The sequence below is a fragment of the Dipodomys ordii genome, unplaced genomic scaffold (assembly GCF_000151885.1).
Source record: "Dipodomys ordii isolate 6190 unplaced genomic scaffold, Dord_2.0 Scaffold164, whole genome shotgun sequence".
NCBI lineage: Eukaryota > Metazoa > Chordata > Mammalia > Rodentia > Heteromyidae > Dipodomys > Dipodomys ordii.
Window position 1 is genome coordinate 2,401,392 of NW_012267380.1, and position 16,994 is coordinate 2,418,385.

General features: G+C 51.5%; 1 protein-coding gene across 3 annotated transcripts in view; it reads right to left on the minus strand.

Moving 5' to 3' along the window:
- The window catches only part of Caln1 (calneuron 1), a 148,321-nt gene that overhangs the window by 26,443 nt on the left and 104,884 nt on the right, over positions 1–16,994 (minus strand). For all 3 annotated transcript variants that reach the window (XM_013033198.1, XM_013033200.1, XM_013033199.1), the window contains one exon: positions 16,590–16,702. In XM_013033198.1, coding sequence (XP_012888652.1) covers positions 16,590–16,702 — 113 coding nt within the window. The remainder of the gene's footprint in view (positions 1–16,589; positions 16,703–16,994) is intronic.

Here is a 16,994-nt window from a genome sequence, read left to right on the forward strand (position 1 = left end):
CTCAGATCACACACATATCCACTGCATGGGCCTCAGATCTCTCTCTCTCTCTCTCTCTCACACACACACACACACACACACATCGCACGGGCCTCAGATCTCTCTCTCTCACTCACAAACATACCCACTGCATCGGGCTCAGATCACACACACACACACACACACACACACACACACACACACTGGGTAGACACTACTGGAGAGCAGGTGCCAACACTGTATTTGCATCATTGAGGTCAAATGCAAGGGAGTAGTTTACACTATGGCAGCCAGGAGGCAGAGAGCAGGACACAGGAAAGCACAAGCCCCCTAACCTCCACCCCAATTCCTCCAACCAGGACCTAGACACATGTCCCCCACCTGCTTCCTCCAAACAGTCTCCAGGGATAAGACTCCGACCCACTTCCTCCAACAAGATTCCAAGGACACACCCCATGACCCGCCTCCTCCAACTTCCCATCACAGCCAATAATCCCAATTATGAATCTCCCAACAGACTAATACATTGGTCATGCCTTGGGTCCAATCCCAGATGGTCTGACTGTGGAAGCAGCACATGGACACACCCTGAGAGGCTTTGCTCATCCCCAAGGCCTCTCAGTCCAGGGCGCTGCCCAGGCAGTTTGACCATCCGTTCTCCTTGATGTCCACAGCATCCACACAAGCAATTGCACAACAAACCTTTGAAAACTGTGCTTGACAACCGTACTGCCTCAAAACTGACTTCTGCTCCAAGCATTCCATGTTTCCCATGCTCACAACACAGAAATGAGGATGTGCCGATAGGTAATAATGGTCCCTGAGCCAGAGTCCAGCAGCCTCCACCACGTGCAGAGAGCAGACCTGTGTCTGTGCCTTGCTCAGGCTGCAGGCTTTGAACACCAGAGTTGTGCCGAGCGCGGTGGATCCCACCTGCCATCTCAGCTACTCAGGAGGCTCAGACCTGGAGCACTGAGATTCCAGGCCAACCTGGACAGAAAAGTTGGCCAGACTCCATCTTCAATTAACAAGCACAAAAAGCAGGCCTAGAGACATGGCCTGAGCGGTAGAGCACCAGCTGTGATCCTGAAAGCTGAGTGAGTTTCCCAAGTCCCTGCATCATTTGTCACTTACAAACATTCATTATGAATCTTGGCAAAGGTAAAGTTTATAATTCGATGCGACAGGGCCCTAAGACTGTGTCTTCATTATCCCAGCAAAAAATGCTGCCTGACCAAGCAAAGAGGATAAACAAAATTTACACGGCTATGTTTAAGTAACTTAGGAGAGAAGAAGTGTGAGGGACTTTGGCAGTTTAATTGAGGGGATGAAAAGGATTCTAATTACCCACATGTCCCAGAGCTGCCATTTAAAAACACTTTTAGAAAGCCACAGTTGCAATTACCTTAGATAAACAAACAAACAATAAAACAACAAATAGACTATAGGGGAGATGCAGTAATAAAGACTCATTTCTCGAGAATGCCTAAACCATGAGCTATTTCTATCTAACCCAGGCTGGTCCTCTCTACAGCGTCTGACTTGGTATAGTTCAATTAAATATGTAGACAGCAAAAACAAGTCCTCTTTATGAATTTCAGTCACTCTTGTGGTAAGACAGAGCTGTGCCACGGAATGGCTGTATCTGGGGAGCATGTGGCAGCCAGGCCTAAGGGACAGTGGCCGTGAGCAGGCCAGGCCTAAGGACAAGTGGCCGTGAGCAGGCCAGGCCTAAGAGACAACATCTGCACCATCAGCCAGGGCTGTATAGAGGCTGACATCCTTGTCTTGGGCCCTGCTGTCCTTTGAAAGGAACCTTTGGGCACCTGGGGGAGGAGCCGGTCCCAGCCTGGTACACAGCCTCACTCCTGCTTCTGCTCTCTGCCCGCCCCTTGGCTGGACCACTTTTGCTCAGATTAGCAATTAGGGAGGATGCCAGCCTGGTCCCCATTTGGGTAAGCAGTTCTGGGAAGCAGAATGGCGGGCGCAGGAATCTTGTGTCTGGGCAAAGAAGGTCGTGTTGCACAGCCAGTGGCCCACCGGGGAGCAGGGGCTGTGCAGGAACAGCCAGCACCCGCCCTGCCAGCTGGGCCTCCCTCCAAAGCAATTAGCTGCTGGCAGGGTCTCTATTGTTTGGAGGGAAGGGGACTGCCCAAAGATATGTCTACAGACGGCAGCTGCTCCCAATGGTGGGGCTGCCACAGAGGGACACAGAGGCAGGAACTAAAGCAGGTGGTTCTTCCTTGTGCCACCAATTTGAAACAAGCCACACCAGATCCGTGGTCTCCCTCTTTAAAAGAATAAAAAGCTGAGTGGCAGTGGCTCACACCTTTAATCCTAGCTATGGGGTAGGGGTGGGGGGGCTGAGACCTGAGGATCATGGTTTAAGGCCAGCTCAGGCATGACGTATCTCCAATAAACCACTAAAATGCAGTGACTGAAGCTGTGGCTCAAATGGTAGAACATTCGCCTTGAGGTAAAAAAGCTCAAGGACAGAACCCAGGCCTTGAGTTCAAGCCCCGAGACTGGAGTGTGCATGCGCGTGCGCGCACACACGCACACACACACACACACACACACAGACACACAGACACACGAATAAAGCTTAATTTAAAAGTCAGTCATTATTCCCTCTGCCATCCATCTTCCCTGGTAGAACTCACATCCAATGCCTGTCAAGTTGACTCATGGGACATGCCTGTCTCTTGAAGTTTCCTGTCCTCAGCCCTAGGCTGCCCACTAACTTCCCTTCACCCCTCTTTGCCTCACTGGGTAGCCCCCTTTCTGGGAAAACCAGCCATCTTACCAAGAACAATCACATACAGTGAGGTAAGCCAAGCTCTGAGAAACACATGGTACATGTTTTCTCTCATATGTGGAAGCTAGATCTAAGATACACCAGGACCCGATGAATTATACACACATGTGAAACCATCGAAGGATGCTCCCAGGGGAGGAACACAAAGGTGCCACGCCGTGTGCCTCTGATCACACAAGATACTCACCAAAATGAACTCCAGGGAGTGGGAACAAGAGATTTTTTCCTTTGTGGCTGTTTTCTTGTCTGTTTTGTTTGTTTATTTATCTATCCTTGGGAGGACAAGGGGGGTTGCACAGAAATGGAGGGACTAAGGGTGAACAAATGCAGCAGGGGTACTCACTGGACACTATGTGGAGAATGAACTACACAACTCGTGGGTGGGGATGGGAGAGAAGAACTGGGAGTGAGGGAAGGGGTGACAGTGTCCAAAAAGAAATGGACTCTGTCCCTGACTGTAACTCCTCTGTACACCACTTTTATAATAACAAGGAAAAAATGATCAAAGGAAAAAGCAGCAGCCATCTTAACATTTGTGTATTTGAGATCTCCTCCTTCTCTCGCGTGGCTGCACCTTGGTGGCCTCTCACGTGTCTGCACCCCAGTGGCTTCTCCTTGGTGCTGGGAGCAGCCTTTGAGGACACCGTGTCTCCTGATGGCGAGTTTGGTTGGAGATCTGGAAAGGCCGTGCACACACGCCCCGCCCCCCGTGTCCATATCTAATGTCACCCATTAAGAAAGGGCCCAGGTTTGGCTCAAGGTCCCTCCTGGGATTTTATCAGTGACACTGGCTGCTCTGGTGTCACCTGAGGGAACAAAGCCCACACCAATAAAGCCCTTTTCCCAAGCCAGGCATCTGCCGAGACCCAGGAGAGAGGACGGGGTGTTGGTGAGCTCACAGGCGGTACAACTACAGGGGGCAGCTATGGGGCAGGCCCAGCCGGGCACTCCTGGGGTGTCCTGGGCAGACCTGCCACTGTGATGGGTACCTGGACACTGGAGAGGCATCTGGGCAGTGCCTCACGGGCCAGCACAAAGGAGAACTAAAGACACGGCCTCTACTGCACGCGTTCACCACATCCAGACACCATGCAGCAGTTGCCAGAGCCCGGGGAGATGGAGCAGGTGCAGGGGTGGGTCTGTGGCTCTGCCAGGGACCATTCGGATGTTTACAGCATCCCTAGTGGGCTGTACAAAATGGCCAAGGTGCAGATGGTGGGACTGCCCACAGGATGTGTGCACATCTGTCTTGTCATATTCCAGGTGATTCCTCAGGCCTTTGAGGGCCCTCAGGCCAGACACCACACCCCCTGGCAGCCCAGGGATGCCACCAGCTCTTCCCCTGCACAGAGGCTGAGGATGGGTCTGGGTGCATGGACTGCCACCTCTCCATGCACACAGGAGGAAAGGCCACAGAGCTGCTCCCCTCTGGGGCCAGCAAGGCTGAGCACTGAGCAGTAAGGGGCAGGGAGCAAAGTCTCGCCTGGCCCTGGCCAGCCCTCCCCTGGCCTCTGCAAGGGACACCAACATCACAGACAACAAAGCCAAGGCCATGAGGACTGGGAAGGCCACAGAGACGCTGCTAACTTTGAACTTTATTTTTTTTTTAAAACCAAACCAATAGTTAAAGCATGTATATTTTAAAGACAAGGTTAACTTCTAAAATGAGCAAGATATAATTTATGGCTTCCAGAACATGAAAGAAAAAGGGGTGAAGAAGGGAGGGAGTCACCTACTTGGTAGATAAGAATGTAATCTGTCCAGTAGCAAACAGAATACATGAAATAAAAACAGAACAAGTCAGTCTGAAAGCACCAAGAATCATACACGAGAGACAGACAAAGAGACAGGAGAGAATGGGTCACGCTTATCAAGCTTAAGACAAAGGAATCTGCTTGAAAGTTTTAAAATCCAGCTATGTCGCCAGATTACTGAAACAAACTCAAGGGAAATACATAGACATGCTGAACACAAACAGAATGGAACCATGTCTTATGTGTAAGACAGAGCTGATAAACCAAAGACAGTAGCTGGGGGAGATGGTAGGGAACAGGGAGCCATGGCTGACTTGCTAAGGAAAGTTCCACCAATTATTAAGCACAAGCAATTGGTCGAGGAATGTTTTTGACCTTCTGTGTGTAAATGTGAAAGGTGAGAATGCAGCAGACGTCCAGCCCGGTAGAATGAAGGTTGTGTCCTGTCAATGAAGGAAGGAAGGTCGTGTCAAGGGTGAGGGACTGCTTCCGGGTGACCAGACGCAGGACCCACTTACCCCCGAGCCTAGGGCAGACCCGCTCAAGCTTCCGTCAGGGCCACACCAGACGCAGCTGGCATGGCACCCCACATGCTGTCACCATACCTGAACACCCAAGGCAGGCTGCCATGGAGAAGGCAGGTTGGCACGGGGAAGAGAGAGTGGGTGCAAGTCCAGGCAGCCCCACCGGGGTCAGCCATAGCATGCGGGGCACGGCAAGATGCTATTGCACCCCAGAGTCGGGAACAGGGGTGGGGCATGGGGCAAGGTGGGATCACACACCAGAGCCGCGAGGGCAGGGGGGCAGATGGCACTTCTGTGACAACTTTGCGAGGAATGGCCCGGGAGGACTTGGGCTGCACAGAGGGCAGGTGTGACCGCAGTGCCTGGACAGTGCCTGGGCCAGAAGATCTGGGCTGGATGATCACTCCCAGCACAGGTGTGTGACAGCTGGTGTGGAGGCCCCTCACAGAGGATTTCATCCTAATCTCAGGCAGCAGAACGCCATGGTGTGAGGAGAACAGACGTCACTTGTGCCCAGGCTCCATGCTGTACATGAGTGCCATCTGCAGATGGTTTAGCGCAAGGCGGGCAGATGCATGTAAGCTATACAGGTGCTCTGTCATTTATGTGAGAGACAGGTGTGTGAACTTTGGGAGCCACGCTTTAAATCATTTATGCTAACCTAAGTAGGACATGGTGGCTCACGCCTGTAATCCTTGCTACTGGGAGGTGATGATGGGAGGACTGACGTTTGAGACCAGTCTGGAAAAATGTTAGCAGAACCCCCATCTCAACCAATGGAAGCTAGGCAGGGTGGTACACGTGAATCACAGTCCAGTCGGGCACCGGTGGTTCAAGCCTATAACCCTAGCTACTCAGGAGGCTGAGATCTGAGGGTTGTGGTTTGAAGACAATCCCAGGCAGAAAGGTCCCCGGGAGACTCTTATCTCCAATTAACCACTCAAAAACTGGAAGTGGCGCTGTGGCTCAAATGGTAGAGCGCTAGCCTTGAGCACAAAGAGTCTCAGGGAAAGCACCCAGGCCCTGGGGGGTCAAATGCCACAACTGACACACACACAAAAACAAAACCCCAAACTGGAAAGCAACTGACGGAGAAAAGGGCAGGTGATGTGTCTCCGGGGCACAAGGCCCTGGGCTCAAACCCAGTCTCCCCAAGAACAAATCTGTATTCACATACATCACCATGGATACAATACATCATTAAATGCGGTTTGAATAAAAACTAAAAGCTTAGCTCGCTACAGCATTACGCCACCTAAGTCAGGTTTTAGGACAAGGTCTGGTCTGACACTCCGTGTGGGGCGGGGAAGCAGGTGAAGGCTGCGATGGTCAAGGAAATCTGAGGTGGTGCTGATCGTGGTAAGCCTTGTGCACAGGTGCTATGCTGGGTAAAGCCACTTTTCCTGGGCGTGCTCAGTAGTCCTCCCCAGGGACGGTTCCAGGGCCTTGGCGTGGGTCACTGTGGGATGCCGCCCTGAGGCAGGTGACAAGAGGACAAGCTGAGACAGTGCTTTGATTGTGCTGTAAACAGTGCTGACTCAGCCTCCCCAGGGCTCTGGGCCGGGGCCAGGCCGTGAGTAACAGGCAGGGCCCTGCCGGACACAGGCACAGCTGGGCTTTGGTGCCCCGTTCGGGGATGGGGAGGGGCACGTGGCCAAAGGGAGCCCACCAGGTGGTGCCAGGAGGTGTCTATGCCTGGTGGGGAGGGAGGGACCAGGGCTGAAAACTCAGATCCTACAAAGCTGGGGTGACTGGGTCTGTCCTGGGGAGCCTTGGAGGGCTGGAGGAGAAGCGAGAGGGGGAGGGGAGCACTGACTTTGAGGGCAGAGGGGCCTGGGAAGGGGTCTGCAGGGAGACCCTCGTGGGTAACTTCTCAGGGGTCCTTCAGAGGGGGACTCAGTTCCATCTCTCGCCTTGAGGGCTTGCTCAGCTCTGTCTCTGGCCTCAGGGCAGATAAAAGTCTAAGCTGCCTGGGGGCCGCCTCTCTCTCAAGGTCTCCCAGAACAAAGACGCCTGGCCTCCATCCTTCCTCTTTTTCAGGGTCAGTGGATGCAGCTGGTGGTGGAGAAGGGTCTGGGCAGAGCCTGGGCAGAGTGGGGCCTGGGCGGGGGGGCTCAGGGCTCAGCGTGCAGGGAGCCAGGGTAGGCAAGCGCAGGTAGCCAGCACCAAACATCCATGGCACATAGGAGCAGGAGCGCCTGGTGAGGACAGACAGTGTGGTGTGGCCCCACGGGGCAGATGCAGAGGCCCCTCCTGTGCCCAGCCATGCAACAGCTCCACACAGTCCTGTCAGCCCTGTGAGGGGCACAGCACAGCCCTCAAGCTAAAGATGGGGACAGGGAGCAAAGGAAAGGAAAAACTCAGTCAGTGTCATGGCACACATCTGTAATCCCAGTTAGGAGGAAGGCCTGGGCGAAGGCACCCTCTAAGGCCAACCCCAACAAGAATGCGTTTGAGACCCATCTGAAAAACTACAAAAGCAAAAAGGGCTTGGGGCCTGGCTCATGTGGTAGAGCACCTGCCTAGCAAGCACAAAGTCAGGGGTTCAAAACCCAGTAGCACCCAAGAAAAGCAAGAGTGGGGCCCCACCCCAGGCACAGCAGGCTGACAGGAGCTAGGGAGCCCATGGTGCAGGTGACTGTGGCTGTAACTACGCGGTGGGGGCGGACCAGGGACCAGCCCCTGGCCCTGACATCAAACATCAACTCACAGACTCTACCAGAAAACGTGGGGCGCCCAGAGAACAGCTGCCCTCACCTAGTGTCCCACAGCTGACATGCCTCGAGCCCTCAGCACTCCACAGTGGACATGTCTGTAAAAGCCAAGGACCCAGGGGTTCAGAGAGACACAGCAGAGGGCCGACAGTCACACAGCAAGGAGAGGCAGAGTGGAGAGTCCTGTGCAGGGCTGGCCGGGTGGGAGCACTGGCTCCAGGTCCAGCCAGATGCCTTGCAACTTCCCAGAATACACACAGCATAAGTTTTGTTGTTGTTGTTGTTGTTTAATAAGAAAATGTCAGTGCCGCTGGCCCAGGACGCTGAGATCTGAGGATCAAAGCCAGCCTGGGCAGGAAAGTCCATGAGACTCTTATCTCCAATTAACCACCAGAAAACTGGAGGTAGCACTGTGGCTCAAGTGGTAGAGTTTCTTGCCTTGAGCTGAAGAGCATAGGGACAGCATCCAGGCCTAGAATTCAAGACCCAAGATGAACAAAAAAAGAAGGAAAGAAAGGAAGAAAGGAAAAAAGGAGGAAAGGAGGAAAGGAAGGAAGGAAGAAAGGAAGGAAGAAAGGAAGGAAGGAAGGAAGGAAGGAAGGAAGGAAGGAAGGAAGGGGGAAGGAAGGAGGGAGGGAGGGAGGGAGGGAGAGAAGGAAGGAGGGAAGGAAGAAAAGAAAAGGAAAGGAAAGAAGGAAAGGAAAAAGAAAATAATGAGTATCTCATGGGAACTGAAGACGAGAGAAGGCAGAGGTCAAATCTGGAAGACATCCATTGGTATATGTACCTGGGGATGGAGGGAGAAGAACACACCACATCCACGCTCCAAGCCGTGCGAAGGGGGATCTGGGCCTGCGCCCCCCACGCTCTCCATGGCCTGGGAAAGCAATACAAAGACCCCTTCTACCCAACAGGTGCTGCAAATAATAAAGACACACTGCCGGTGTCAGGCAGGTTGTGAAAACAGGTTCTCCACAAAGAAAGGATCAGGCTGCCTTCCAAGTTCCCTTCCACAAAGAAGAAAACAACAGCAGTTACCTAAGAGGAGCCGACAAAATGCGCAGAGCAAGGGCACCCCTGCGCCCTCGGAACAGCTCACTCAGAGGCAGGGAGCCCCTGAGCTGCTTATCTGTGGCATGGACAACAGAGTTAGAAGGTCATATCTATAAAGGACTTGCTTAGACCACTTTCCTAGAAACATATATCATGTCTTCCCTTTTCCTTTAAGCATACACACACACACACACACACACACACACACACACACACACACACACACACACACACACACATGGAGTTGTGGCTGAGTGATGACCAAGCCGAGGGGGGGAGCCGGATGAACTGAGCCCCGCCCTGCCCCGCCCCCTTCTGGTAGTGACTCCCTTGCAGCTAGGATTCAGTCCAGGGTGGGCTGTGGCTAAGCAGGTGAAGGGAAAACTTGCTAGGAGGCTCCTGAGAAAGAACTGGTTTGATGAAAAAGAGAAGCAAGAAAGATGTCTGGCGTCCACCTGAACGCCACTCCGAACCATCCTGGTGTTCCGAGCTGGACTCTAAAGGGGAGAAGAGGAAGATTATTTGCTGCCTGTACCAAATGGGCCTAGTGTTGCCAGGAAAAGAGCATGCTGAGAGGAGGCTATTGGACTAACGTAATTCATTCTTTTTACTAGCAAAAAAAAAAACCCACCCCAATTTGAAAAATCTGGGGTGGTGACCGCCAGATGAAGGCTGTCATTCCCAGATTCCATGGCTGGCTTCATGGCTTGGGCCAGCCACAGGGCAAACTCCTGCTCCACGGAAGACCACCCTCCACCCTACCCCCGCCTCATTCCCACTCCTCCCCTCTGGGAACTCTGGGAACCTAAAATACAGACCACACCTGGGCTGAGTTCACAGGTCACCTCAATCCCTCCTCTCCACATTCCTGGAGAAGGTGCACTGCCCAGCAAGGCCCCCGCCATTCCAGCCTGCCCACAACCTACAGAGCCACGAAGTGCCTCGTTCATCACCCACTGATTAAATGCACTCTCTCCCTCTCTCTCTCTCTCTCTCTCTCCTTCTCCCCCCTCTCCCTCTCCATTTCCCACTTGATATAAACTCCAAAACAGCAGTGGTTTTGTGCCCTAACCCCATCTCCACATCCTACTAGACAAGAGCCCCCAACAGCAAGGCAGATGGGTCAGTCAGACATGCAGACACAGAGACAAAGGAAAACGGTACAGAGAGGATGGGCCAGAGGCACCAAAGGTAGGGGAGGACAGAATGTGACTCTGAGGTCCAGCAACTGTCACAGACTCAATACTGGCCCAGGGGACAATTCCATCCCACAGAACCTCACCCACAGTTCCATCCCAAGGAGCCCCACATGTGGAGACAGAAAACATAGATTTATAAGGTCATACAAGGCGGGTCCACACTGAACCTCGGGTAGTAACTGGCAGAACCAAGGAGTTAAGGTGAGGGCTTAAGCCAAGTCCTCTGTAATGTCTTCCCAGGCCAATGGACTGAAGACAGGGAACTGCCACAATTAGACCATAGTATCAAAATCATTTAATTAATCAAAAGCTCGATAAAAGAATCATTTAACAGGAGAATTTATTAATAGTTAAGAAAAAAACACACAGAGACAGGAAATAAGAATGAGAGCAGAAAACACCAGAACAGAAAATTAGATGGGGGGGGGCAGAAAATACTCACAAAACAGAGGAGAATATTTTTTGCCTAAAATCACTAAAATAGACAGCCATCTGGTGTATCCAATTAATGAAAAACGAGGAAACACAAAAGTGACAATTAAGAGAAGCAATAGCATCGAGAAGCGAGTGCTATTGTTTTAAATGGGGACTGGGACTTAGGCCTAACACACTCACTCAGCTTTCTCAAAGCTGGCGCTCTACCACTTGAACCACAGCCCCACTCCCAGCTTTCTGGTGGTTCAGTCGGAAGTAAGAGTCTCTCACATTTATCTGCCTGAGCTGGTCTTCTAAACTGAGTCCTAGGATCTCAGCTTCTGGAGTTCAGATAGATTACAGGTGTGAGTCACTGGTGCCCAGCAGGTTAAGTAATTTTGAGGGATGAGTGCCATTCTTGAAGACAATGGAAATTTCCAAAACAGACTTTAAAAAAAGAAAAAAGCAATTAAATTTTAGCATTGACAAAAGCATTATCTCAAAAAGGAAACCAAGTCTGCCAGCACATCAAAGTGGTCCACAAGGAAGTCTGCTTAGATTCCGACTGGCGATCTCCATGCTGCAGATCACAGGTGAGTATAGATCATAGCATGTGACATAAAGTTCATACGCGGGTTTTATCACGCCAGGATGACTAAGGGTGACACTCACACAGTGCCACTTGTAATTCATGAATATGCATGAAAAAATCAAAATGGCAAATCAAATTTAGAAATTGCATTATAAATTCAAATTACATTGAGAAAATGACCTGTCAGGACAACTAATATTAGTTCTAGGACTGTGGAAAAAATTATTTAATCTTAGGAAATGTATGAAGCACTGCATCATATCAACAAGCCAAAACAAAAAGAGCCACGTGATCCTCTCATTACAGATTCAAAGGGTATTTGATAAGAGCTATCATATCTGCTCATGATTTTAAAAAGATTACTGGAGAAGAGTCCGTTCCTAACAACGAATATCTAATAGATGTTGAGCAACAGGCAGGCCTCAGCCAACACAGAAGGAACTAAGGGATGCATTTCCAGGAGGAAGAAAGGAAATCACACAATTTATAGACACCGCAAACAGAGCACCCAAGAGAAACAACTGAGAAAATCCATGACTGGGCTGGAGGCATGGCTCTAGAGGCAGAAGATCTGCCTAGCAAGAGGTTCTGAGTGAAAACTCCAAAAGTAACACACACACACACACACACACACGCACACACACACACACGGATCCATGCCTGCTCTCTCTGTGACTCTGAAGTTCTCACCTAAACACAAGGTCCTGAATCATGGGATCCCTTGTCCTACCTTTCTCCTCTTCTAACCTTTCAACTCAGACCAGACATCACGCCACAGAGGTAGCCGTGAATTGACTTAAAAGGGATTTCAAAAAATGACTTCGAATTCCTTTCTGCTTGAACCATGAGTCAGGCATTCTTTTTTTTTTGGGGGGTCCGGTCATGGGGCCTGAACTCTGGGCCTGGGCGCTGTCCCTCAGCTCTTCAGCTCAAGGCTAGCGCTCTACCACTTGAGCCACAGCGCCACTTCCGGCTTTTTTCTTTTTGTTTATGAAGAAATTGAACCCAGGGCCTCATGCATGCAAGGCAAGCACTCTACCACTGAGCCACCTTCCCAACCCCAATGAGTCAGCCCCAATGAGTAATGCCTGAGCACCCAGCACAGTGCCTGGAAATCCCCGGCCGCCATCCACTGCAGCCTGGCTAGTGCCCCTCGGAATCTGGGCTCCATCTGCAGCCCAGGACCAGCACAGCGGCCTCAACATGACAGCTCCAGTGATGCCGCCTCCTCTGGTCGCTGGAGGTGATGATTAATTCTGACTTTATACCGCTTGGTGCCACATCAACTTTCTGCCTGTCTGTAAACAATGGGTGTCTGTACTAGAAATGACTCTGCTCACACTTTATTTGCCATCAGAGCAACTGATTTGCAATGTGATTTTGTTAGAGATTTTTGTCTACCTGATTGAGTAATAGTACAACAAAACATACTACTTAGAGGAATTTCAAAAAATACAAAGTAAAAAGAAAAAACATCACACTGACTTTTACTCCTGTCAGTAATAACAAGGACTGTCAGACCTATTGTAAGTTCTATTTCTTTCTCTCTATGAATATAAATGGTATGGATTAGATGAATATAAATGCATGTAAAGGGAAGCATAATAAATGAATACATAATAGATATAGTGCCGCCATGTAATTATACCATAAATTTAATCTTGACTTTCCTGCTGACTTTGAAGGAAAACATTATTTTAAATAATGGTACAATACCCATTTTTTCTATACCTCTGACTGATTTTTACATGACAAATTCCTAGACACAGAGCTGTTCTTAATTGCATGGTACAAATACACAGCAGTTGTGGCTTAACATCACCCAGTAGTTTTAGGGAAGTCACACAACTTACATCCATAGCAGCTCTACACAAGGGTGCCAGCTCCTCTCAACCTCAACAGCAGAGAATGGACAAGAAAATCTGTGAAAGGGCACAGGTTAGGTCAAGACAACAAACAGACAAGGTTGTGTCTAATTGGCTGGATGACTAGCTGGGCTGTAGCTGATTGGCCAGATGACTGGCTAAGCCATAACTGATGGGCTGATTACTAGCTAGGCTGTAGTTGATTGGCTAGATAGTTGGCTAGGTGTACCTAACTGGCTAGGCTGTAACTGATTGGCTGGATGACTGGCTAGGCTGTCATCAATGAGATTGTTTTCTAGGTCACATTTTCATTTCCTATAAATGTTAAGTCACATGATAGGTCAGAGTTGTCATATCCTGCACTGGTTCCGGAAGCTTCCAGATTCATGAATCAAGTTGCTCCTTTGATTTCTTCACTCAAATGAACTATTAAAATTGGTCAGAGGAATTTGCTTTTTGTAGCATAGTGAGTTATTATTTTCTTATAGGAGTAAAATACTATCTACTTATTTTTTTCATTTAGCATCTCTTAGATTTGTGCATCATGTAACTCTTTTGATTTGTGTATGGAAAGTATCCCTCTCAGAGTTCAAGTGTACCTTATCCCTCTTCTCTATTGTCATGCTCAGATTGTTCTCAACTTTAGTGAGCCTCTCTCTGTTCTCCGGGGGACTGAGGAGATCCTGTCCACTGGAATTTCTGAATCAGCAGATCTAGGGTAGGGCCTGGGAATCTGCATTTCTAACATTTCCCATGGGACCGCACTTTTAGAACCACTTTGAGAACTCAAGGCCTTGCATTTGCTAGGCAGGCTCTCCAATGTGAGCCAAAACCCCAGCTTTTCTTGCTTTTAGGATTTTTCAAAAAGCATGCCACATTGATGCTCAGACAGCCTGACATCCAAAATTCTCTTATTTTATGCTTCCTGCATGGCTTGGATGGCAGGCACGCACCTCAGTGTCCAGTTGCTGATTGAATGGGAGTCTTGTTCATGTTTTTGCCCAGGCTGGTCTCCAACTGCAATCCTCCCACGTAGCTTGGATCACAGGTGTGAACTTGGCATTTCACTCTTGGTCAGATCACTCTGGGAATCAGGATGAGCTCCCTGGCTGTCAGTGGTCTCTAAGCCCCATTAGATTAGAACAGTGAGCACCAGTTTGGATCCAGAACTCTGGCAGACTGGCATATTGACAAAATATTGCAAGAGAAGAAGTCTGCTGACACCAGCTGTGATGTGTGGAGCATCTGCTCCTACAGAACAACTGACCCTTAAAATAAAAACTAGATGTAAAACATCAGCCAGGCGCCAGTGGCTCACACCTGTTATCCCAGTCTGCAGGAGCATCACAGCCCAAGGACACCACAGGCAAGGAAGCTTAAGAAATGCAAAAAAGAGCTGGGAGCGTGGCTCAAATGGTACAGCACTTCCTGAGTATGTGCAGGGCCCTGAATTCAAACCCCAGAACGACCAGGAAGTGTTGAGCGGTCCCCGGGAACAGCAGTATCACCTGTGACCCTCATCATCATCCTTTCCATGGTCATCTGCAGGTGTCTGACCATCTCCTGTGTACTGGCCCACTAGTGGAGGGGGAGTGGACAGCCCTCGGGGAGCAGAGCACGTCTGTGGCTGGATGACCAGGGTGGAAGCAAGTCAATCTGGCAAAGAGATCTGGATCTGGACACAGCTGTGGACGAGGGAATGAGGGACTGCACCCTACCCCTTTTAGAGGAGAGTTTAGCAGATGTGCCCACTGCCTCTAATATCCCCGGGTCAGGCTGACCTCCCAGGATCCTCTCACTGTACAGCCACTGTCTGAAGTCTGCAGACTCGTTGCAGGACGTGAGGACAAGGAGGAGGCTGTGTGAACGGCGGCCTGGTGGGCTTGAACAGCACTTTCCTCTGCCACTGTGGCCTCCACGGGGCTGTGAGGCTCGTGGCGAGGTTCTGGGGTATGTGGCTCATGGTGTGGGGTACAGGGCAGGGATGTCTGAGGAGCATGCATCTCAGCAGGTCTGCCACTCAGGGACAACGCTGTGTCCACAGGACATGGGGAAGTGACTTCTGCAGCCAGGTGGGCGAGGTGACCACGGCCCCTGCTGGCCTCTCGTGGGTCATTCGCCGGGAGGGAGGGAAGCCGCCATCTTAGGAGGACACAGAATCAGCGATGTGGAGACGTCCCAGAGCTGGGACCCGAGGACCCTTGTCCTGCCAGGGGAGCAGGGCCGCCTGCAGCCCACCCTCCAGGCCTGCCCTCAGACAACCACGAGCCTGCAGCCGCCCTCACAGGGGCAGCGCCTCCCTGCCAAAGCTGTTTGGACTTCCTGCCCTGGGCCCCGTGGGGACTATGGGCTCTGCAGCCCTGGTTTTCCATGATGTGAAGCTCGGGTGCACATCACAATCACACCGTCCAGGTGCATGGGCCTGCCTGTCTCCATGGCAACCTGGCCTCGTCCCTGGAGAGAGATCCCGCAGGTGTCTCTCGCCAGAAAGCAGAACCTGCTGATGACCCTCAGACCCCAGCCAGGCATCCCAAGGCAGGGCAGCTTCCTCCCCGACTCCCTCAGCTCCAGTGGGAAACCGACATGTGTGTGTGCACGTGTGGGCCTGTCTGTCCCTCCACTCTTCCTTGTTCATCCAGCCCCCTCTGTGACTTCCTCCCACCTTTGACTTCAACCTCCAGCCCCGGCCTCCAGCCAGGGTCCCCGCCCCACCCGCCTGGCCATCCAGCTCTGGCAGTCAGCCTTCACCAGGCCCAGTTTAGAATTCAGGTCTGCAAAGTCCTGTCTGCCTCCCTGTGATCTCATGTCTGACCACAACCACAAGGTAGGAAGGCAGGAGCTGGTGTCGTCCTCTGTGCTTTCCTTGGTGCATGGAGCTGTGGGTCTCCCTCCCCAGACACCCCAGGTCTTTGCACCCTGGCTTGGGTCTGTGGTTATTGTTGTATTGTAAGTTCTTACTCAATATTTACTGATGACCTACACGCACAAGATAAGAGATTCAAGTCCATCGCAGCCCTTAGCTAGGGCGGAGAAGCGCCTTTGTGGAAGACCAGAAACACACCAAGCAGTTAAGGAGACCATGCCAAGTCCAGGGTCCCAGATGCCCAGGCGGTAATACATCTAACTCCACATCAGCAATAGGCTTCATAAACCACCCGCTCTGTTCCACAGCTGGGAAACACGAGTCACGTCTTAGCATGAGGGAGTGGTCATCATTCTAATCATTACAACGCAGAGAGGCTACAGGACAGAAAGAGAGTGCTGCCGATAAAACCTAATGCCACCCAAGGACAGAGTCCCGGCAGAGCCAAGCGCTTGGCCGCCATGCACCTCCACCAGGGCCTCCGGGCCCCAGGCCCGGTCCACCTTCATGGCATGCTGGGCCCCAGGCATGGGGACTCAGATGTGGGAATCACGTGTCCCAGACGCAAGCCAGAAGGGGAGAACGTGGGGAGGCAAGCCACTCTCCGGACCTTACATGGGCCTGCAGCTGTCTAGCTCAAAGGAGGCAGCCCGGGCCTGGGCTTGGACATGCAGCTCAACGGATGAGGGTAAGTCTGGCTCAAGAGCGCCCAGCATGAACCTTGTACAGGTATACAGCTTCCTCAGCCATCCCCAGCTGTCCGGACACACGTGCCCATGAAGTAGCCTCATGGAGGAAGCGCGCGCTCGCTCACCTGCCAGAAGATGCTGTCTATTGTGTTGCCCAGGAAACCATCGCGACCTTCCGAGGACACCAGCTTGGGCCCGAGGATCGTCATGAACTCATCGAAGTCCACCTGGCCATCGCCTGCAGGGAGAGGAAGGGAGCATGAGGGGCGGCGCAGGCGCTGAGCCCCGACCTGCTGCACCCCCTGCAGCGCAGCCCTGCACTCTCCTCCTGGTCCCAGAAGGAGAGAAAGCCTAGCATCATTGAAAATTGCCAGCATGAATGTCCTTCGGCTAGACTGGAGTCTGTGCTCAGGACTTCTTGCTTGCTAGGCTGGCGCCACCCCAGCTGAGCCAGGCCTCCAGGCCACCTCGGTTTATGTAGCTTCTCAGACAGGGCCGACTAGCCATGTGGTGGTGGGTGGAGTGGGGGG